A 23380-nucleotide genomic window follows, 5' to 3' on the forward strand; every position below is an offset into this window, starting at 1 on the left:
ACAGCTGAATAAATGTGCTGATTGCAATGATCTGCACTCGTCATTGGGAGGCCAAAATAGGGAACTTCCTCACTATCCTGTGGGATCACCATAACCTTGATCAAATCATTTTGCTGGCAGTGTGCCACATAAACTCACATATTTGTGACAGTGTGCTCACATGTTTGCCTTTAGGAAATTAATTCCTGACCTGAAAAGAGCCCAGTCCGCCTTAAATTATTCTGAAAGGGGAAGTTATCTCGAACATTTCTTCAACCGATGAAGTGAAGCTATCTGTTTAATGGCAATACTATGCAGTGGCAATGTAAGTGGTGGTTGCCGCCAACAGGATGGTGATGTCAAACTAAAAACATGTTCTGCTTGCTTCACAGATGAGTCATGTAAGATATCAAGGTTCTTCTGAGTAGTATTGGTTCTGATTTTATCTGTTATTTAGAAATTAGGTTCAACATCAGGAAAAGATTTTTCCAAATTGGTGCTGCGCTGCCTTAGATGTTAATGAATTCTTCCTGGAAGTGTATGCCTTTGAATGTATCAGAAAAGGAGGGTCTCTCTCTCTCTCTCTTTCTCTCTCTCTCGCTTTCTCTCTCTCTCTCTCTCTCTCTCTCTCTCTTTCTCTCTCTCTCATTGCCTTTTAGACCAGCTGCATGCACAATGTGGTGAGAAATGTTACTGTCATGTATTGGCAGCTTGCCAATTCAGGAAGCTTGGCATGAGTAGCTAGACTAATATTACGAAGTTGTCTTTAAAAATAGCACAACGCGCAATGCCGGGCATGTCGTACCATTATTGTCACGTTTTTTAAGCACTGGTTTAACCTATTTATGCAGCTGCACAGTATTCACGATGATGTTTATAAAGGCATACAATGACATGCTACACATATGTTCAAAATCATAGTGAGGAGGGCTGGGGCTAGGGCAGGGTTGTATGGGGGTGACGCCAGCTTTTCTGGGTGACCTTGGGTTAGTTAGGCAGGTGTGCCTGCTCTGCTGTTCTGCAGTATTTATCTTTCTGCAGCAGCTTGTGTTTCTGAGTTAGTGAGGGATATCTGATTTTATCCCCCTCCAGTCATTAGAGTATGTTTTTGTTCAGCTCATGGTGGGAGTGATACATAGAGTCATAGAGATGTACGGCAAGGAAACAGACCTTTCAGTCCAACTAGTCTGTTCCGACCAGGTATCCAAAACTAATCTAATTCCATTTGCCAGTACTTGGTCCATATCCCTCCAAACCCTTCCTATTCGTATACCCATCTAGATGCCTTTTAAATGTTGTAATTGTACCAGCCTCCACCACTTCTTCTGGCAGCTCATTCCATACACGCACCACCCTCGTGAAAAAGTTGCCCCTTAGGTGTCTCTTATATCTTTCCCCTCTTATCTTAAACTTATGCCCTCTAGTTTTGGACTCCCGTACACTGGGGACAAGAACTTGACTATTCACTCTATCCATGTGTCTCATGATTTTGTAAACCTCTCTAAGGTCAGCCCTCAGCTCCAATGCTCCAGGGAAAACAGCCCCAGCCTGTTCAGCCTCTCCCTATAGCTCAAGTCATCTAATCCCAGCAACATCCTTGTGAATCTTTTCTGAACCTTTTCAAGTTTAATAACATCTTTCCTACAGCAGGGAGACCAGAATTCCACGCAATATTCCAGCAGTGGCCTAACCAATGTCCTGTATAGCTGCAACATGACCTCCCAACACCTACAGGCGGAAGTGGGTACTGCAGATGCTAGAGATTAGAGTTCAGATTAGAGTAGTGCTGGAAAAGCACAGCAGGTCAGGTAGAATCCGAGGAGCAGGAAAATGATGTTTCGGGCAAAATTCCTGATTTTGCCTGAAATGTCAATTTTCCTGCTCCTCGGATGCTGTGCTGTGCTTTTCCAGCACCACTCTAATCTTGACTCCCACTCCCATACTCAATGCACTGACTGGTAAATGTCTCAGACTTGGCGAATTGTGCATTGTTAATGACATGCAAGCATTTACCTGTCCTCAGACTGCAGCAGGCAATAAAGCGCATAGCAATGACACAATCTCAAGATGCACTGACTCTGTCTACGGCACACTTACAGTTTTGGACGTTTGAGTATTCAGATTAGCAAAAGTGTAACATTAATAAAGTCACATAGTCCCAGAGGGTTGCTCAGGGTCCCTTCCTCATCAGAGAGAGATAATTTGTGGTCAGTTTAACATAACAGTCGCCATACATCTGGCAGTTGAGGTTCAGAAGTTACCTTTATGGTTACCTCAGCTGGTGCAGGAATGGAACTTACACTGTTGGTATTACTCTGCGTTACAGTCCAACCAACTGAGCTAACTAGCTGTTAAGGCCACCACTAGCAACCTTCATTACTATAGAGTTGAGAATAAGCCCACTTCTGTATTGCAACTGTTATGCACATCAAAGAAAAAATGGGAAGTGGCCGCTAACTTCTCAGGACTTTACCCTGCTCTTACTCTCTGTGCAGATTTCATTCTAGATCATTTCCACTTTTGTGTAAATGGATATCTGAAAACATTTCATCGTCATCTCGCTGAAGCATTGCAATATTATCATATACTCACATGTTTGTCTTTACAGTGCAGGTACTGGAAGAAATCTCATGATCCCAAGAGTGAGAATGAACGATACACGTTATATAAAGAGTGGGCACGCTTTGGTCGATTCTATAAGGAGCAGCCCCTGCACCTCATCAGGTTAGAGACTTTGGATGGGATTGACTGTATTTTGTTGGGCTTGAGACCAAAGTGACAGATTTCAGGTGAGCAGACTGGTAACTGTCAGCAGGAATGTGCTTTCTGTTCCACAGAGGAGACCTTGAGCCTTCCCTGTCACATGCCTTCTCTCCTGTCCAGCCAAAATCATTGCCCTGACCAGTTGCTCTTTTACTTTACTAATCCATCTGAATTAAGAAAGAAAGACTTGTATTTATGTTGCATTTCTTCACAATGTCTAAAGGCACTTTATAACTGATGACGTGTCCATTGTTTCAAATGTAATGAATTTTGGAAACACTACAGCCAATATGTACATAGTATACTTACATATAATCTGTTTTAGGATTGAGGGATAAATATTGGTCAAACCAGAGATATCTCCCTTGCTCATCTTCAGACTTGTACCATGGGATCTTTATATCCACCTCAACAAGCATTTGAGGCCTTGGACTCATCCAAAAGAGTCAAAAGGTGTGGTGCTTGAAAAGCACAGCCGGTCAGGCAGCATTGATGAAGGGCTTATGCTCGAAACGTCGACTCTCCTGCTCCTCGGATGCTGTCTAACCGGCTGTGCTTTTCCAGCACCACACTTTTTGACTCTGATCTCCAGCATCTGCAGACCTCACTTTCTCCTCATCCTAAAGAGTGAACCTTCCAACTATGCAGCACTCCCTTGGTCCTGCACAGAAGCTTCAACTTTAATATTTGCACACAATCCCTGGAAGGGGATTTGAACCAGGAATGTTGTGACTCAGAGGCAAGAATACTAGCAGCTGAACCCCAGATTATACCCATGTTTGCGAAACACAATTCTAACTGTTTCCAGGCCATGGAAGCTACCAGCCAGTTTGCCGCTGACACCTGTTAGAGAATAGTGTAAGGTGAGAAGACCAGAGTTGGTAGACTGCTGAGTGATGTCCGATCAAAAGTCAGAAGAATAATTAAGAAACACTCCAGCTTTATACATCTCCCTCCTGTCTAAGCATGACATGGTACTGAGCAAACCATGATCTCAAGTTCACAGATGACTCTGAAGTTGATCATTTTCTATTAATAATTCACACCTTCTTGTTTGTTCAATAATTTTCCCCATGTTTCTCCTGCAAGGAGCATAAAAATGGACTGTAAGAGCTTCTTTAAGTTAGTAAAAAGAAAAAAAAATGAAGACAAATGTAGGCCCTTTACAACTTAAAATTGAAGAATTGATACAAAGTAAAGGGAAATGGCAAATCAATTAAAGTTATCTCTACTCTGCCATCACAGAACTTGACAGAAATAGCTTCCCAAAAGTCCTGGAAAAGCAAGAATCCTTTGGAAGGAGACATTGAAGATAATTAATATTAGTAAACAAAAAGTCTTAGATAAATGAACAGAGCTAACATCTGATGACACCCAGACCTTGATTATCTACAGCCCAGAGTACTACAGGGGGTTGCAATAGAAATGTTCTTTTTAATTCATTCATGGGATGTGGGTGAATCTAGCTAGGTCAGCATTTCTTGCCAAAAGGGCAGTTAAGAGTCAACTACATTGCTGTGGGCCTGGAGTCATATCTAGACCAGAACAGCTAAGAATGGCAATATCCTTCCTTACAGGACAATAGTGAACTAGATGAGTTTTTCTGACAACTGGCAATGGATTCACGGTTATCATTAGACTCTTAATTCCAGATGTTTATTGAATTTGAATTCAAATTCCACCAGCTGCCATGGTGGAATTTGAACCTGGGTCCCCAGGACATTACCTAGATCTCTGGATTAACAGTCCAGCGATAATACCACTAGACCATCTCCTCCCCAGCAGTGAATGCATTGGTTGTCACCTTCCAAGTTTTTGTAGATTCTGCACATGATAGATTGGAGGGTTGCAAATGTAACCCTCACTGTTTATAAAATAAGGGAGGGAACAGTATTGGGAACCATAGACCGGTTAACCTAACATCCCTAGTCTGGAGAATGCTGCACTCTATTATAAAGGATGTAACAACACAACACTTAGAAAATGCCAGCAGGATTCCACGCAGGATTAATGAAGTCAAATCATGTTTGACAAGTCTACTGGACTTTTTTTTTTGAGAACATAATGAGTAGAATAGATGAAAAAGAATCAGTAAATGTGGTCTATATGGATTTTCAGAAATCTTTTGACAAAATCACAGGCAAGACATTATTGTGCAAAATCACATCATTTGAATCGATGGTAAGATTAAAAATTGGATAGCAGGCAGGAAATGGAGAGTAGGAATAAATGTGTCATTTTTTTTGGAATTGAAAGTGATAACAGGAGAGTACTATAAGCATCAGGGCATATGTCCTAGCTATTTACAATATGTTACCAAGGGTTTGGATGATGGAATCAAGTGTAATATCCAAGTTGCCTCATAACTAGATGGGATGGAAATTGGTGAGAAGAATGTAAATTTGCTTCAGGATGATTTAGACAAGTTGAGTGAGTGAACAAAGACACGACAGAAACAGTATAACATGGCTAAATTGAAGTTCTCCACTTCAGAAGGGAAAAACGGAATGGCAGAGTATTTTTTGAATGGTAGTAGATGCACAAAGAGAGCTGGGTGTCCTTGTACATTCAAAGCAAGTGTATACATGCAGCAAGCAGTCAGGAAGACGAATGGTCCATTGACCTTCATTACAAGAGGATTTCCTTACCTAAGAAAAGATGTCCTTACCATGGAGACAGTATGCGGTTGAGCAGGCTGAATCCCAGAACGAGGAGAGATTGAGACAACTGTATTCACTGGAGTTTAGAAGAATCAGAGGGAGTCTCACTGAAATGTATAAAATTCCAGCAGAGCTGGCTGGATCAGGGATGACGTTTTTCCTGACCACGAGGTCCAGAACATGGGATAGTGGTCTTGGGATTTGTCTCAACCATTTCAGAGTAAGTTGAAGAGAAGTTTCATCTCTCAGAGGCTGGTGAACCTATATAATTCTTTATCACAGGAAGCTGTAGAGGTAAAGTAACTGAATATATTTAAGTGAGAAATAGATCAATAGAAGCTAAAAATCTCAAGGGTTGTGGCAGCAGTATAGGTTTATAAGGCTGAGACCGATGAATAGTCATGATCATGTTGAATGTTGGAATTGTTTCAATGGGCTGAATCGCCTGCTTCTCCTATTTTCTATGTTTCTATATGTGACAAAGTTAATGAGGCTTTTATATTACTGCCACTGAAGTTTGCATTTCAGGATACAAACCTGTAAGAATTATAAAGTGTGTGGAAAACCTCAAAAGGATATTGACAAGTCAGTGACGTGAGCAGCTGGGTGGCAGATCAAGTTCAATATGGAGAAGTGTGAGGTGAAACATTTTGGTAGAAAGAATGTGAAGATCGAGTACAAAATAAAGGATATTATTCTAAAGTGTGTGCAGGAGCAGAGAGATCTGGCAACATATGTGCATTCGTTATTGAAGGCAATAGGACAAGTGAAGACATCAGTTAATAAAGCACGCAATATCCCAGGCTTTATTAATAAAGGCACAGAGTGCAAGAGCAAGGACGTTATGCTGAACTTACACCAGTTAGACCTCAGCTAGAATGTTGTGTACAGTTTTAGACAATGCACTTCAGAACAAATGTGAACACATTGGAAAGAGTTTGCAAAGAGATTTACAAGAATGGCTCCATAACATTCATTGGGAAGATAGATTGGCGAAATTGGGAGTATTTGTCTTAGAGAGGAGAAGCTTAAGAGGAGACTTAATGGAGATTTTCAAAGTCAGGAGGAGTCTTGACATAGTAAATAAAGAGATATTACTTCTATTTGTAAAAGAACTGAGAACAAAAACAGACAGATTTAAAGTAATTTGCAAAAGAAGCAAGTGTGATGTGAACTAAGGATTTTCACACAGCAAGTGGTTCAGGTTTGGAATGTAGTGCTGGAAGAGTGGTGGAGGTAGGTTCAACTGAGACAAAGGTTTTGGATGATGCTTTGAATACAAATAACATGCAGGATTACAGGGAAAAAGGCAAATGGACAGCACTCAGTTAGAATGTTCATTTAGAGAGCTGATGCATACAACAGGAGCCAGTGGTCTCATTCTACTGTCATTGTGTGATTCTGAGAAGATTAACACATATACCAGGCAGAAGCAGTACTGGTGTGCACCCCTAGCCCTGCTTGTATTGTCTATGAGATAGAATTCTAGAGCTAAAGAAAAGGGAGGATAATTTTTCAACAAAATAACAGAGCCAGATTGCAGGAATCCAAGCTTGAAAATAAAAGTTTGCCAATGTTAACATTTTTTCCATTAATACTTGCTTTAGTGCCATATTTTCCACAGTTATTTCTTTGGCTGGTTTCTTTTATATAAACAGAAACTTTCACAACATGTGTACCTGCTGTGTTGAAAATAATGGGCATATGTAGGATATTTGGAGAAAGTGAGGACTGCAGATGCTGGAGATCAAAGTCGAGAGTGTGTTGCTGGAAAAGCACAGCAGGTCAGGCAGCATCCGAGGAGCAGGAGAATCGATGTTTCAGGCTTAAGCCCTTCATCAGGAATGTGGGGGTGGGAGAAGGGAGCTGAGAGATACATAGGAGGGGGTTGGGGCTTGGGGGTGGGTAGCTGGGAAGGCGATAGGTAGATGCAGGTGGGGGTGATGGTGATAGGTCGGAGCAGAGCAGATAGATGGGACAGAAGATGGACAGGTGAAAAGGACGCAGGTTTTACACTTCTTGCGGTTGCAAAGGAAGGTGCTGGGATGGAGGGTGCATTGGTGGAGAGCATGGACCTAACGAGGGAGTCGCAGAGGGAATGATCTCTATGGAACGAAGATAGAGGTGGAGAGGGAAATATATCTCTGGTGGTGGGGTCTTACTGTAGGTGGCGGAAATGGCGGAGGATGATGTGTTGCATCTGGAGGTTGGTAGGGTGGATGTGAGGACTGGGAGTTAATTCCTTGTTGTGATTGGAGGGATGGGGTTCAAGGGCAGAGGGGAGAGAAGTGGAGGAGATGCACTGAAGGGCATTATTGACCACGTGGAGGGGAAATTGCGGTCTTGAAATAGGAGGTCATCTGAGATGTTCTGGCGTGGAATTGCTCCTCCTAGGAGCAGATAAGGCAGAGGCATTGGGAGTAAGGGATAGCATTTTCCCATGAGCCAGGAATGGGAGGAGGTTAGTCTACATAGCTGTGGGAGTTGGTGGGTTTGAAGTCGATGTCCATGTTGAGTTGTTTGCCAGAAATGGAGACTGAGAGCTCCAGGAAGGGGAGAGAGTTGTCTGAGGTGGTCCAGGTGACCTTGAGGTCAGGGTAGAGGTCAGGTAAGTGAAGTTGATGAACTGTTCAAACACCCGTGGGAGCACAAGGTGGTGCCATACAGTCATCGATGTAGCAGAAGAAAGCTGGAGAATAGTGCCAGTGTTACTGCGAAAGATGGACTGTTCCACATACCCTACAAAGAGGTAGGTGTAGTTGGGGCCCATGTGGATTCCCATGGCTACCCCCTTTCATCTGAAGGAAGTGGGAGCATTTGAAAGAGAAGTTGTTGAGAACCATATATAGGATATTTGTTTTGTAAAATTGGGGCTACATCAGAGCACGTTAAGAAATCAAGCATATGGTTCTCTGGTTTACCCCCTTTATGTTTTGATAGGATTCCGGCTTAAATTCAATGTTAAAACCTCAGTTGCATAGCTTACATAAATTTATCAAGTAACCTCTAATAGCAGGGCAGTTCTCCAAATTCACATTATTAGCAGGAAACTTTGCTTGGTTATACCCAGAGTGCACTTCTGAGAAATCACCATTACCACCATCAACACTCATTAGCAGCAGTGCGCACAGGCTACAAAATGTATTGGAGAATACTGTCCATTTGCTTGGGTGCGTGCAGTTTCAACAGCATGCAAGAATCTTGACACCTTTCAGGTCAAAGCAGCTCGCTTGATTGATGCCAGATCCACAAACATTCGCTCCCCCCCACCACCGATACTCAGTAGCAGCAGTGTGGACTGTCTACAAGATGCACTGCAGAAATTCACCAAAGATCCTCAAATAGCTCCTTCCAAAACCCACAACCACTTGAACCGAGAAGGATAAGGACAGCGAATACATAGGGAACACCATCCCCCGCAAGTTCCTCTCCAAGTCACTTACCACCCGAACTTGGGTGGTGAATATATCATTGTCCCTTCACTTTCGCTGGGTCAAAGTCTTGGGATTCCCTCTGTAAAAGCATTGTGGATTTATCAACAGCACATGGACTGAAGCGGATCAAGATGGCAGCTCATCGCCACCTTGTCAAGGGGCAACAAGAGACGGGCAACAAGTATTGGTGGCATGGTGGCTCAGTGGTTAGCACTGCTACCTCACAGCACTAGGGACCCAGGTTCGAATCCTGCCTCGGGCAACTGTCTGTGTGGGGTTTGCACATTTTCCCGTGTCTGCGTGGATTTCCTCAGGGTGCACCAGTTTCCTCCCACAGTCCAAAGATGCGCAGGTTAGGTGAATTAGCCATGCTAAATTGCCCATAGCGTTCAGGAATGTGTAGGTTAGGTGCATTAGTCAGAGGTAAATATAGGATAGGGGAATGAGTCTGGGTGGGTTACTCTTTGGAAGGTCAGTGTGGGCTTGTTGGGCCAAAGGGCCTGTTTCCACACTGTAGGGATTCTAGGATTCTAACATTCTAACCTGGCCCAGCCAGTGATACCCACATCCCACAAATGAATTTCAAAATTAAAAAAAACAGTCCGTCAATTTCTCAGATTTTAGAACCTGTAACTTTTATTGGGTCTCATTTCTCTGTTTCTGCTTTCTAGGAAATACTATGGAGAGAAGATTGGAATATATTTTGCCTGGCTTGGTTTTTACACAGAAATGCTGGGGATTGCAGGTGCCATTGGTTTCATTTGCTTTCTGTATGGCTGCATAACTAAGGATGGAAACATATGGAGGTAACTGTCTATTTTGATTTAATAACACTTGATCAATTGGGAGGAGAGACTTGGTTTTGTAATCCCACAAGGGAATGTAATTCAACGTGTACGAGCCCCTCCCTAATACGTTTAAAAACAGAGTTCAAGCTATTTCCTAACTTGTTTGCTGTGTTAAGTATAAAAACCTGCATGAAAGCAGTATACTTCCTGACATTTCCCCAAAATATGACAAAAGCAATAATATCCATTCTAACATGGTTAAGAGATTCATTCAGACACTGATTTATTTTTCCTTTATTAGTCGAGGGAGTGTGAATCACTAGCCAGTTATTTCCCAGCACTTTTCCAGCACCACACTTACCACCTTCCATCCACCTATGGCATTTCCAGCTACCTTCCCCCAGCCCCACCCCCATCCCATTTATCTCTCAGTCCCCTTGGGGCCCTCCCCATTCCTGATGAAGAGCTTATGCTCGAAATGTCGAATCTCCTGCTCCTCGGATGCTGCCTGACCGGCTGTACTTTTCCAGCACCACACTTCTTGACTCATTTATTTCTCAACTTCTCTCTGGGCAATGAGGGATAAGACAGCTGTAGGCCTGGAGTCACGTTTAGGCCAGAGCAGATAAGGACAGTAGATTTCCTTCTCTCTGGGATAATAGTGGACAAAATTAATTTTTTTAGAACAGTTAACAGTGACCAATTAGCCAGCTTTCTATTCTAGATTTTATTGAATTCAAATTTCACCATCTGCTAAAGTGAGATTTGAACCCAGGTCCACCACATCATTGTCCTAGGGCTCTGGATTGCTAGTCCAGTGACATTACCACCATGCCTCTACTTCTATTCTACACTGGTGTAATAGGGACATTAGCAGACTATTAAATATCAGGCTATGACTTGCGGATATTTTAATTCTCAAGCCTCATTTGCTCACTCCAACTCCTACCCACCGCTAGTGGGATGATATCACTGATGGAAGATGGCAACCAAAATTATTTGGAGGGGAACGGAAGGGGCATTTTACATTGACCTCAGCAACACATAGAAACAGTCCTTCGGTAAGGTAAGGAGAGATTGCCAGGTTTGGGGGATGTCAACAAGTAAGGAATCAAGCATCAGAACAATCCTTAATTTGAAAGAAGTGAAGGATTTATTTTATAAGGTAGCTCCTTCCACAAGCTTATCAATTGAGTAACGTATAAGGATCAGTGATCAGACTGATGTATTCAATTACAGGTGCCTAACCATTTGAAAACCACAGGTATGATTTTCGCTGTCTCATTTGTTTGATACAATGTGGATCAAAGTTGAGCACTTGGTTAAAATTACACAAAGTCAGACAAGTTAAGTCTTGAGGGACATGGAAACGAGCGTATGTAGCAGGAAGCTCTTCCACTAACTTCATGAGCTCCTCCCACACTATTTCTGAAAATTGTAAAGCTTAAAAATAAACCAAGGAACTCTTCTTAAGTTTTCCCAATTTCAGCAACAAATAGCTAAAATTGTACATGAGGATATAGAAAATAAAGGAAAGCTTATTAAACTCCTCATCCCAGTCCCTGCCACTGTGTACAATTTGCTTCATTTTAGAGACTGTACAAAAACACCTTAAAATTTACCTTCCAGCAAAATATATCTTCTCATTATTAGACTTCTTAGCTTCCACTTCTTCTTAAGATTAGATTCCCTATAGTGTGGAAACAGGCCCTTCAGCCCAACAAGTCCACACCGACCCTCCGAAGAGTAACCCACCCTCCTCTGACTAATGCACCTAACAACTGTGGACAATTTAGCGTGGCCAATTCACCTGACCTGCACATCTTTGGAATGTGGGAGGAAACCAGAGCACCCAGAGGAAATCCACACGTACGCAGGGAGAATGTGCAAACTCCACACAGACAGTGCTCAAGACTGGAATCAAATCTGGGACACTGGCACTGTGAGGCAGCAGTGCTAACCACTGAGCCACCATGCCACCTGTATGACTGAGCTATGCTTCTGCAATTGTTGACATTTGAAACTATCAGTCCTCCATGTCCATGTGGTTAGCAGAAAGCCCAGGTCAGTCAATGGCATGCAATGACTGACAGTTTGAAAAGTTAAAAGGAAGGTTTACATTTACTTCTTTAATTGAGTATGCATTACAATTTAAATTCCCAATGGGTGGAGTTTGATCACTTTTTTTTCCACCCTTAGTGAAGAAATTTGTGATGCTGAACTTGGAGGGAAGATTATCATGTGTCCCTTGTGTTATGATTGCGACTTCTGGAGACTGAATACTACCTGTGAATCGACCAAGGTGCGTAGCTTTGAGCAGAAGGGTCTCCAATTCTAAAGGATCTATCTGGGAAACTCTGCTCTTCACAACTCTTCCAATCCTAAGGTGAAGTTAAAAATCACACAACACACACAGGTTACAATCCAACAGGTTTATTTGGAATCACTTTTTAATTACAGTGTAATTTAAGTTCTGGGATTTATATATCAAAGAACAGAAACCAGCATATCCCGTTCTAAAAGATGAAAGATTTTATCTAAAATTGTTTAATGTGTCATATCTCCATCACACTGGACTCCTTCGGCTATAAATTCTGTGATCATGATCTTATTCTCCACAACCACCTGATGAAGGAACAGCGCTCCGAAAGCTAGTGCATCCAAATAAACCTGTTGACTAATACCTGGTGATTTTTAACTTGGTCCACCTCAGTCCAACACTGGCACCTCCAAGTCAACCTGAAGATGATAATTCAGGAATCTTGTTAATTTTGTTATACAGGTTTGAACAGTTTTGAAAATAAATTGGAGAATTTGAATGTAGCTACAGCATTTTTCTTAGTTACCAAAAGCACACCTTATCATTTTAAAAAATATTTCCTGCATCTGTAAGCCGTTTTATATGTTCAAATGGCCCTTGTGTTAGCTGTCCACAGTGAATGTTGAAAATTGCCATGGTTTTTATTTTCTTTGATGTGTGAACTGTTGGTGCTGCTAACTCTGTAGATGAGAGTGTATAAGCAATCTCCAATGGAGGAAAACATGTCAAAAGAAGACACTTGCCTAACCATTTCCTCAACAAATACCAGGCATTGTCATACTCAACAAGTTAAACCTTCCCTCAACAGTGCATTCAAGGCCCATTGCAACAATTCGCCGAATCTACCGTCTGGAAGGAAAAGGGCAGCAAGTACATGGGAACCACCTTAAACTTCCCGTTTAAACCCCCCATCATCCTGGCTTGGAATTGTATCGCTGTTCCTTCACTGACATTGGGTCAAAATAACATCAGGTAGATGCTGAGATTCAAGAAGGTGGCTCACCACTGCCTTCTAGAGGCTGATGAGGGTCAGTGACGCCCACCTCCCATGAAGAAACGTTTTTCAAAAGTTGACAAGACTAAGTGCACTCGTGACACACCCTCAATCTGCAAACTTTAGCTCTGCTTAAGCATATTCATGCCTTACTTGCTCCCTTGAGGGGGATTACTGGAGTTTAAACTTGTAAAAGCTATTCTGTTTTTGAGTGGGAATACTTTTGCGTTTTTGATGGTCCTGAAAGTAACCTAGCCCGTTTGGTCAATATTGCACTAATTTTGAAACTTACTTATGAAAGTTCTCTCATATTCAACCCTTTATTTTGTTACAGAATTCTCACCTGTTTGACAACGCTGCCACCTTGTTTTTTGCTGTTTTTATGGGCATCTGGGGTGAGTGCCTTTCTGTTATTTGAGTCAGATAATAGGAAATCAAATTAATTTGTGGAATATAGCCACAGAGGGAAAATTCTGAAAGCCTTGAGTTTATCAAGATAGCTTCTTTGACTGTAGTGAGATGGCTCATGTACATAAATGGGGATTGAAAAAGCTGGTAGAATTGTGATTTCAGAAGGGTGAGCGGCTGCTTATGTAACTGGCTTTGATTTGTTTCTCGAGCAGTTACTCTCTTTCTGGAGCTGTGGAAGCGGCGACAGGCGAAACTGGAATATGAGTGGGACCTTGTGGACTTTGAAGAGGAGCAGCAACAACTTCAGATACGCCCAGAGTATGAGGCAAAGTGCAAGCACTACAAGAAAAACCCAGTTACGCAGGTACAGTTAGTGGCTTAAAATGTGACATGCTCAGTTTAAGCTCCTGGCTTGTGGGCGCTTCTAGCATAATGCTGCTTCTGTCGGGATGACCGGCAGCATCTGTGGAGAGAGAAGCAATGTTAATGTTTCCAGTATAGTATGACTTCCTCTTCAGAGCCCTTTGAAAAGTCCAAGAGTTTCTCAAGTCAAGAGAAGATTAGATTAGATTACTTACAGTGTGGAAACAGGCCGTTCGGCCCAACAAATCCACACTGCCCCTCCAAAGAGCAACCCACCCAGACACATTCCCCTACATTTACCCCTTCACCTAACACTACGGGCAAGTTAGTATGGCCAATTCACCTAACCTGCACATTTTTGGACTGTGGGAGGAAACCAGAGCACCCGGAGAAAACCCACGCAAACACAGGGAGAATGTGCAAACTCCACACAGACAGTTGCCCAAGGCGGGAATGCTAACCATTGTGCCACCGTGCCGCCCACAACAGAAGAACTGCTCGAGTCCAGAAGAAGACATACTGGGCCTGAAACAGTAACTCTGTTTCTATTTCCATAGATGTTGCCAACCTGCTGAGTTTCTCCAGCCAAAACTGTTTGTTTCAGATTTCTAACATCCATAGTAATTTGCCTTTATTCTTTCTTGTTGGAATGTGTCTGCTCAGTGTTTCTATGCACACTTGTTCAGACGTAAGTGAAGTATAGCAGTGTAAAATGCATAGCCATTGTCTTAAAACAACACTTTAGCCGTTGACAAGAAACATAGAAAACAGGGGCTAGGGTGAGCCGTTCAGTCCTTCGAGCCTGCTGCACCACGCAATATGATCACGGTTGATCATCCAATTCAGTATTCCTTCCCTCTTTCTCCCTGAATGTTTTGATCCCTATAAGAATTATAAGTCCTTCTTTTCTGTATATTCTGAAATATTCCCTTAATGTCTCCTGGTGCATCTCTATTAACCTATCCTTTGTCTAATTTGCCCAGCCACTTTTGGAGTCCGATGTACAATTCTGGTCTCCCTGTTATAGGAAGGATCTTATTAAACTAGAAAGAATGCAGTAAAGATTCACTAGGATGCTACCTAGACTGGAAGGTTTGAGTTATCGGGAGAGGCTGGATAGGCTGGGACTTTTTTCCCTGGAGCATTGGAGGCTGAGGGGTGATCTCATAAAATCATGAGGGTCATGGATAAAGTGAATAGCTAGGATATTTTCCCCAGAGTAGGGGAGTCTAAAACTGGAGGGCATGGTTTATGCTGAGAGGGGAAAGATTTAGAAGGGACTTTAGTGCTAACTTTTTCACACAGAGGGTGGTGGATGTATGGGACGAACTGCTGCAGAACGTGTAGAGGTGAGTACAATTACAACATTTAAAAGACATTTGGATAGGTGCATGAATAGGAAAGGCTTAAAGGGATATGGCCAAACTCAGGGAAATGGGGCTAGTTTAGTTTCAGAAACCTGGTCGGCATGGATGAATTGGTCCAAGGGATCCGTTTCTGTGCTGTATGACTCTATGATTCCATTGGATGCTGCCTGAACTGCTGTGCTCTTCCAGCACCACTAATCCATGGTGATGGTACAGAGAACACCGAACGGAGAATTCACTACAAGGGTATACAGGAAAGCCACACACACAGACCAAGTCCTGAACTATGAAAGCAACCACCCCAACACACACAAACGATGCTGCATCAGGACACTATTCAAAAGGGCCACAACACACTGCAGTACACCAGAACTGCAAAAAGAAGAAGAGGAACACCTATACAAGGTATTCGCCAAAAACGGATACCCGTGCAACTTCATCAACAGATGCCTAAGAGAAAGACCACGGAACGAGGACATACCACAACCAAAAGGACTAGCCACACTACCATACATCAGGAGCATCTCAGAACTGACAGCCAGACTACTGCGATCCCTAGACTCATAACAGCACACAAACCAACAGCCATGCTCAGACAACAACTCACCAGAACGAAGGACCCGATACCCAACATGAGCAAAACTAATGTAGTGTACAAAATACCATGCAAGGACTGCACAAAACACTATATAGGACAAACAGGAAGACAGCTAACAATCCGCATTCATGAACATCAACTAGCTACGAAACGACACGACCAGCTATCCTTAGTAGCCACACACGCAGACAACAAGCAACATGAATTCGACTGGGACAACACTACTATCATAGGGCAAGCCAGACAGAGAACAGCCAGGGAATTCCTAGAGGCATGGCATTCATCCACAAACTCCATCAACAAACACATCGACCTGGACCCAATATACCAACCACTACAGCGGACAGCTGAAACTGACAACCGGAAGCGGCAGGGACAGACCACTATAAACACCGGAGGAAACATCAAAGAAGTGCTTTGCAGGAGGCTCCCAAGCACTGATGATGTTGCCTAGCCAGGGGACGAAACGTTTGCAACAAAAACTTCCAGCTCGGCGAACAGAACCACAACAACGAGCACCCGAGCTACAAATCTTCACACAAACTTTAATCAGCTCTGCTTATTTGCCCTTTATAATTAACCTCACTTAAATGTAAAGAACAGCCTTAGATCCATATTTCTCTCCCTCAGTATAACATTCGGATATGGTTGCTGTTAGCATGGAATGCCATCAGTGCGAGATCATTAATGAATCCTATCACATTGCAAAATAGAAACTTCATAGAAATGTTCATCTGGTAACTCATAACCTCTTATCCCAGTGCTCTGCACCACCATGCCCAAATCATCCTTCATCAATGTTAAGCCATTGTTTCTTCAGAATGTAAATTTGTATAAAAACAGATATTTTTTGCTGAAGCTTTTCATCTTGCACTCATCAGGACAATTCCCAAAAATAACGTAAAAGAGAAAACCTACATACCTCTTGTATGAGAGAAGAGGGCAGCAGCATTGTTCATGGCAAAACCACGGCCAATTAGAGTCCAACTGGCAATCATTCACCCCTCTTTCCCCACCCTGATGGGGGTATCAAGGGATTGCACATCCATATTGAAGAGGATATGACAGGGACCGGAAAACAAGAATTTGTGGATAATGCAGCAGAATAATTGTGGATGTAAGTGGGAAATGTAATGATGCTGCTCCTTTAACAAGGTTATGTTTAGATTAGATTACTTACAGTGCCCAACAGGTCCATACCAACCCTCCGAAGAGCAACCCCCCAGACACATTCCCCTACATTTACCCCTTCACCGAACACCTTTGGAAACTTAGCATGGCCAATTCACCTGACCTGCACATCTTTGGACTGTGGCATGAAACCGGAGCACCCGGAGGAAACCCATGCAGACACGGGGAGAATGTGCACACTCCACACAGACAGTTACCCGAGGTGGGAATTGAACCCAAGTCCCTGACGCTGTGAGGCAACAGTGCTAATCACTGTGCCACTGTGCCGCCCATTTGGTGTGGTCCTTGGTTTTTTTTCCCAAGAGGTCATAAAGACACAGGTTCTGAAAAGTCTGGGCTTTCAAACCGCTTTTGAAAGTTCTTGCATAATACTGTCAAAATTGGCCTTCCTCCAATTTAGAACTTTAACTTTTAGATCTGGTCCATCCTTTCACATCACTATTTTAAAACTAATAGAATTATGGTCGCTGACCCTAAAGTGCTCCCCCACTGACACCTTAGTCACCTGCCCTGCCTTCTTTCCCAATTTTTATAATTCCCAATTTCACAATCACCTGATGAAGGAGCGTCGCTCCGAAAGCTAGTGTGCTTCCAATTAAACCTGTTGGACTATAACCTGGTGTTGTGTGATTTTTAACTTCTTTCCCAAAAGTAGGTCAAGCTTTGCACCTTCTCTAATAGGTACATCCACATACTGAATCAGAACATTTTCTTGTACACACTTAACAAATTCCTCTCCATCTAAACCCTTGAGATCGAAGATCAGTCATGATCTTGATGAGTCTTAGAGGAGCCGAATAGCCTATTACGACTTCTATTTCCTCCATTCTCCTTGCCCATATTGATTAAAAAAAAAGGCTTTAATTGTAAAATTGATTTCCACTGACATTCCACAGTTTGTCAAAACCTTATCAAGGGGTTTCTAAATGCATAGGCATTTGTATTTATTCATACAGAACAGATTTCAGTGTCCTTCATTGCATGTTCATACTACAAAATGAGCTGTTTATTCATTGCTAATGTTCACATATTAATCTTTTATTTTCAGGAACCGGAGCCTTACATCCCGATATCAGACCAGGCGTTACGCTCTTGTGTGTCTGGAGCTACGGTTTTGTTTTGGGTGAGTACCTTTTTTAAAGTCCTTTAAACCAGGTTCTAGTTAATATCCGTGACATTCAAAATTCTAGTTTCTGTTCTGGGTTTCCCTGATTTTATTGGAAATACTCCCATCTCTACCACTCCTCGCAATCCAGTGGGTCCACTTATTTTAACTTGCTTGTCTCATGCTAAAGATGTTAGAATTCAGTTTTAGAGTATTGTGATGGTAAAATGGGATGTCAACAGCAATATGGTAAAGTTAGGATTGCATTTTCCACTGTTGATACTCCAGCCCAACATTCAGGCAGTGGCATTGTGATACTGCCATTGGATTAGAATTCCATTGTTAGGAGGACAGATAGGAGGATCCGTGGGATCATGAGAGACTCATGGTTGGTGTGTTGCCTCTCAGGTGCCAGGGTTCATGATGTTTTGGATTATGTTTTCGGGATCCTTGAGGGGGAAGGGGAGCAGCCCTAAGTCGTGGTTTACAAAGGAACCAACAACATAGGTAGGAAGAGAGTTGGGGATTTAAGGTAGAGGTTGAGGGAGATAAGGTGGAAGCTTAGAGCTAGAACAAACACATTGTTATCTCTGGTTTGTTACCCATACCATGTGCTAGTGAGGCAAGGAATAGGGAGAGAGAGGATGACCAGGATGGTGCAAGAGGGAGGATTTCAGATACCTGGATAATTTGGGGCTCATTCTAGGGTAAGTGGACCCTCTACAAACTGGTTGATCTATACCTGAACCAGAGGGGCACCAATATCCTGGGAGGGTGGGGAATTTGCTTATGTTCTTTGGGAGGGTTTACACTAATTCAGCAGGGGAATGGGAACCTAAATTGTAGTTCCAGTGTCCAGGAGGTTGTGAGTAGTGAGGTCAGAAATAAGGTTTCAAGGTTGCAAGAGTGTACCGGCAAGCAAGAAGGTGGTTTAAAGTGTGCCTACGTCAACACCAGGAATATCCAGAATAAGGTGGGTGAAGGTGCAGCGTGGATTGGTTTCTGGGACTTTGATGTTGTGACCATTTCGGAGAAATGGATAAAGCAGGGACAGAAATGGTTGTTGCAGGTTCTGGGATTTAGATGTTTCAGTAAGAACAGAGAAGATGGTAGAAGAGGGGGATATGTTGCATTGTTAGTCAAGGACGGTATTATGGTGGCAGAAAGGACGTTTGAGGACTCGTCTACTGAGGTAGTATGGGCTGAGTTTAGAAGCAGGAAAGGAGAGGTCACCCTGTTGGGTGTTTTCTATAGACCTCCGAATAGTTCCAGAGATGTAGAGGATAGGATAGCAAAGATGATTCTGGCCAGGAGTGAGAGTAACAGGATAGTTGTTATGGGGTCTTTAATTTTCCTAATATTGACTAGAAATATGACAGTGCAAGGACTTTAGATGAGTCAGTTTTTGTCCAATGTGTGCAGGAGGGTTTCCTGATACAGTATGTAGACAGGCCAACAAAGGGTGAGGCCACATTGGATTTGATACTGGGTAATGAACCAGGCCAGGTGTTAGATTTGGAGGTAGGTGAGCACTTTGGTGATAGTGACCACAATTTGATTATGCTTGCTTTAGCGATGGAATGGGATAGGTCAAGAATTATTGCTGAGGGAATGTCAATTATGATGCAATTAGGCATGACTTAGGATGCATAGGATGGGGAAGGAAACAGCAGGGGATAGGCACAATTGAAATGTGGAGCTTATTCAAGGAACAGCTACTGCGTGTCCTAAATAAGTATATACCTGTCAGGCAGGGAGAAAGTGGTCGAGCGAGGGAGCCATGGTTTACTAAAGAAGTTGAATGTCTTGTCAAGAGAAAGAAGAAGGCTTTTGTTAGGATGAGATGTGAAGGCTCAGTTAGGGCACTTAAAGTTACTAGTTAGCCAGGAAAGACCTAAAGAGGGAAATAAGAAGAGCCAGGAGGTGACATGAAAAGTTGTTGGCAGATAGGATCAAGGAAAATCCTAAAGCTTTCTATAGGTATGTCAAGAATAAAAGAATGACTAGAGTAAGATGAGGCCCAATCAAGGATAGCAGTGGGAAGTTGTGCATGGAGTCCAAGGAGATAGGAGAAGCGCCAAATGGATAATTTTCATCAGCATTCACACTGGGAAAAGACCATGTTGATGAGGAGAATACTGAGATACAGGCCAGTAGACTAGATGGGATTGAGGTTCACAAGGAGGAAGTGTTAGCAATTCTGGAAAGTGTGAAAATAGATAAGTCCCCTGGCCTGGATGGGATTTATCCTAGGATTCTCTGGGAAGGGAGGAGATTGCAGAGCCTTTGGCTTTGATCTTTGTCGTCATTGTCTACAGGAATAGTACTAGAAGACTGGAGAATAGCAAACGCTTTCCCCTTGTTCAAGAAAGGGAGTAGAGACAATCCTGGTAATTTTAGACCAGTGAGCATTGCTTCAGTTGTGGGTAAAGTGTTGTAAAAGGTTGTAAGAGATAAGACTTATAATCATCTGGAAAGAAATAATTTGATTAGGGATAGTCAACACAGTTTTGTGAAGGGTTGGTCATGCCTCACAAATCTTATTGAGTTCTTTGAGAAGGTGACCAAACAGGTGGATGAGGGTAAAGTGGTTGATGTGGTGTATATGGATTTCAGTATGGCATATGATAAAGTTCCCCACGGTAGGCTATTGCACAAAGTACAGAGGCATGGGATTGAGGGTGATTTAGCAGTTTGGATTAGAAATTGGCGAGCTGAAAGGAGACCGAGAGTGGTGGTTGATGGGAAATGTTCAGTTACTAATGGTGTATCACTGTTTTGGGTCCACTGTTGTTTGTCATTTTTATAAATGACCTTGATGAAGGCGTAGAAGGATGGGTTAGTAAATTTGAGGATGACACTAAGGTTTGGACAGTGTGGATGTTGTATGTTACAGAGGGACATAGATAAGCTGCAAAGCTGGGCTGAGAGGTGGCAAATCGATTTTAATGTGGAAAAGTGTGAGGTGACTCACTTTGGAAGGAGCAACAGGAATAGAGAGTACTGTGCTAATGGTACAATTCTTGGTAGTGCAGATGAGCAGAGAAATCTCTGTGTCCATATACATAGATCCATGAAAGTTGCCACCCACGTTAATAGCATTGTTAAGAGGCATACGGTGTGTTAGCTTTTATTGGTAGAGGGATTGAGTTTTGGAGCCACGAGGTCATGTTGCAGCTGTTCAAAACTCTGGTGCGGCCACACTTGGAGTATTGCGTACATTTCTGGTCACTGCATTATGGGAAGGATGCAGAAGCTTTGGAAAAGGTTCAGAGGAGATTTACCAGGATGTTACCTGGTATGGAGGGAAGGTCTTATGAAGAAAGGCTGATGGACTGAAGGCTGTTTTCATTAGAGAGAAGAAGGTTGAGAGGTGACTTAATTGAGACATTTAAAATAATTAGAGGGTTAGTTAAGGTGGACAGTGAGATCCTTTTTCCTCGGATGGTGGTAGCACGAAGGGACATAGCTTTAAATTGAGGGGTGATAGTACCTATAGGGCAGATGTCAAAGGCAGTTTCTTTATTCAGAGTAATAGGGGTGTGGAACACACTGCTTGCAACAGTAGTAGACTCACCAACTTTAAGGGCATTTAAATGGTCATTGGATAAACATATGGATGAAAATTGAATAGTGTAGGTTAGATGGGCTTCAGATTGGTTCCACAGGTTAGTGCAACATTGAGGGCCGAAGGGCCTGTACTGCGCTGGAATGTTCTATGTTCTGTGTTCCAGGTGCAAAGTCCAATGCGTTAGTACATAGGTTCATATCCCACCAGAATAGCTGGTGGAATTTAAATGTAAGCTGTATTAGTTGTATTTAATAAAAAGCTAGTCCCAGTCATGCTAATCATGAAACAACTTCCAGTTGTCCACAAAAGCCCACCTGGTTTACTGATGTCCTTTAGGGAAGGAAGTCCTTACCTGGTCTGGCCTCCATTTGACTCCCACAGTGTAGCTGACTCTTAGCCCCTCTCTTAAATGGCCTAGAGAGCCAATTAGTTTAAGGGCAATAAGGGATGGGCAACAAATGTCAGCCTAACCAGCTATGCCCACATCGCATGAAACAATTTACAAAAGTAATGTTAGAGTTCAGGGAGTTGAACTTTAGATGGAGTAAGTAAGCAGGCAGTGGGTTTTCGGATACCTATGTCGACCTTTCCACAGTTCTCCTGCTAAATATCTTCATTTGTTTATTTTTGATAATTCTTATTGACTTATCATAGTGCCAGTGCAATTTAGGTAAAAATAAGTTGAACATTTTTGGTTGCTTGCAGCTGCTTGGTATTTTGGCCTGTTTACTGCAGCAGAGTTTATTCCAAGACACCACACAGTACACTACAAATTATTTTACCACATCCATTCTTGAGACAAGGACAGAGCGCAAAATCTCTAAACAAAACCCTTTCAGCTATGCAGTACAGCTCCAATGGCCTGCAGTGAGGTGTGAACTGTGAACCACCTGACCAGGCCAAATTTAAATTTCGGAGTGTGAAAAGTTTTCATGGAGGATGCTCATTACAATTCTCCTTTCTAATCAATGAATTAAGTTGTACTTTGTTAAAGCTTTTCACCTTGCACTCATCAGGACAGATGCAAGAATTCCAAAGTTCAAAGGAAGCAATAAATTGGCTTTCTTGCATTTGTCCTGATATGTATCAGACTGAAAGATTCCACAAAATGTATCCAGTTTTCAGCAAAGCTCCCATTACCATGCTATTATTTATTTGTCTTTCCACCTAGATTTTTTTAATCCTGATCTGTATCATTGCGGTTATCGTGTACCGCCTCTCGATGTATGCCACCTTTGCCAAGATCACGGTGAACATGGAGAAGGTCAGGTACATTGGCACTTTCTTCACACCTCAGATGGCAACCTCGGTCACAGCGTCCGTCCTGAACTTTATCATCATCATGATTCTAAACTATTTCTACGAGAGGGTGGCAATCTGGATCACAGATCTTGGTAAAGCTGTCCTTTCACCATCTTTCTCCATGTTTTTCTTAATGTTTTGATTTGATTTGATTTGTTTGTGTCACATGTACCCAAGTACAGTGAAAAAGTTCTGTTTTGTGAACAGTACAGGCAGATCACAGCAAACAAGGACATACAGATCAGAGGGCACTTAGACAGAGCGAAGCATACAAGGTTATGGCTGCACAGGAGGCGCACAAAGCAAGATCAACATTCGATTTGAAATCAGAGAGGTTCATTGAGCAGTCTCCTAACAGCAGGGAAGAAGCTGTTCTTGAACCTTCTGGTTTTATCAAGGTGTTTACTTTTATACATGATGCTAATCATTTCCAAAGTGAAAGCTTCCCATTTAATGCTACAATTTGCTACGCTGAGGGGCAATTCTTTTATTCATTGATAAGCTTGGTGCCTCACCCCTCGTAAAACTGAGTAT

General features: G+C 42.5%; 1 protein-coding gene across 9 annotated transcripts in view; it reads left to right on the top strand.

The window, feature by feature from the left end:
• Window positions 1–23380, top strand: part of ano5a (anoctamin 5a) — a 205644-nt gene that overhangs the window by 147674 nt on the left and 34590 nt on the right. For all 9 annotated transcript variants that reach the window (XM_043705404.2, XM_087996280.1, XM_087996279.1 and 6 more), the window contains 7 exons: window positions 2588–2703; window positions 9508–9642; window positions 11824–11926; window positions 13273–13333; window positions 13562–13713; window positions 17917–17991; window positions 22716–22938. In XM_043705404.2, coding sequence (XP_043561339.2) covers window positions 2588–2703; window positions 9508–9642; window positions 11824–11926; window positions 13273–13333; window positions 13562–13713; window positions 17917–17991; window positions 22716–22938 — 865 coding nt within the window. The remainder of the gene's footprint in view (window positions 1–2587; window positions 2704–9507; window positions 9643–11823; window positions 11927–13272; window positions 13334–13561; window positions 13714–17916; window positions 17992–22715; window positions 22939–23380) is intronic.

This window comes from Chiloscyllium plagiosum, unplaced genomic scaffold (genome assembly GCF_037043375.1).
Source record: "Chiloscyllium plagiosum isolate Xiang-an unplaced genomic scaffold, Cpla_swu_hap1 HiC_scaffold_18, whole genome shotgun sequence".
In the NCBI taxonomy this organism is placed as follows: Eukaryota; Metazoa; Chordata; class Chondrichthyes; order Orectolobiformes; family Hemiscylliidae; genus Chiloscyllium; species Chiloscyllium plagiosum.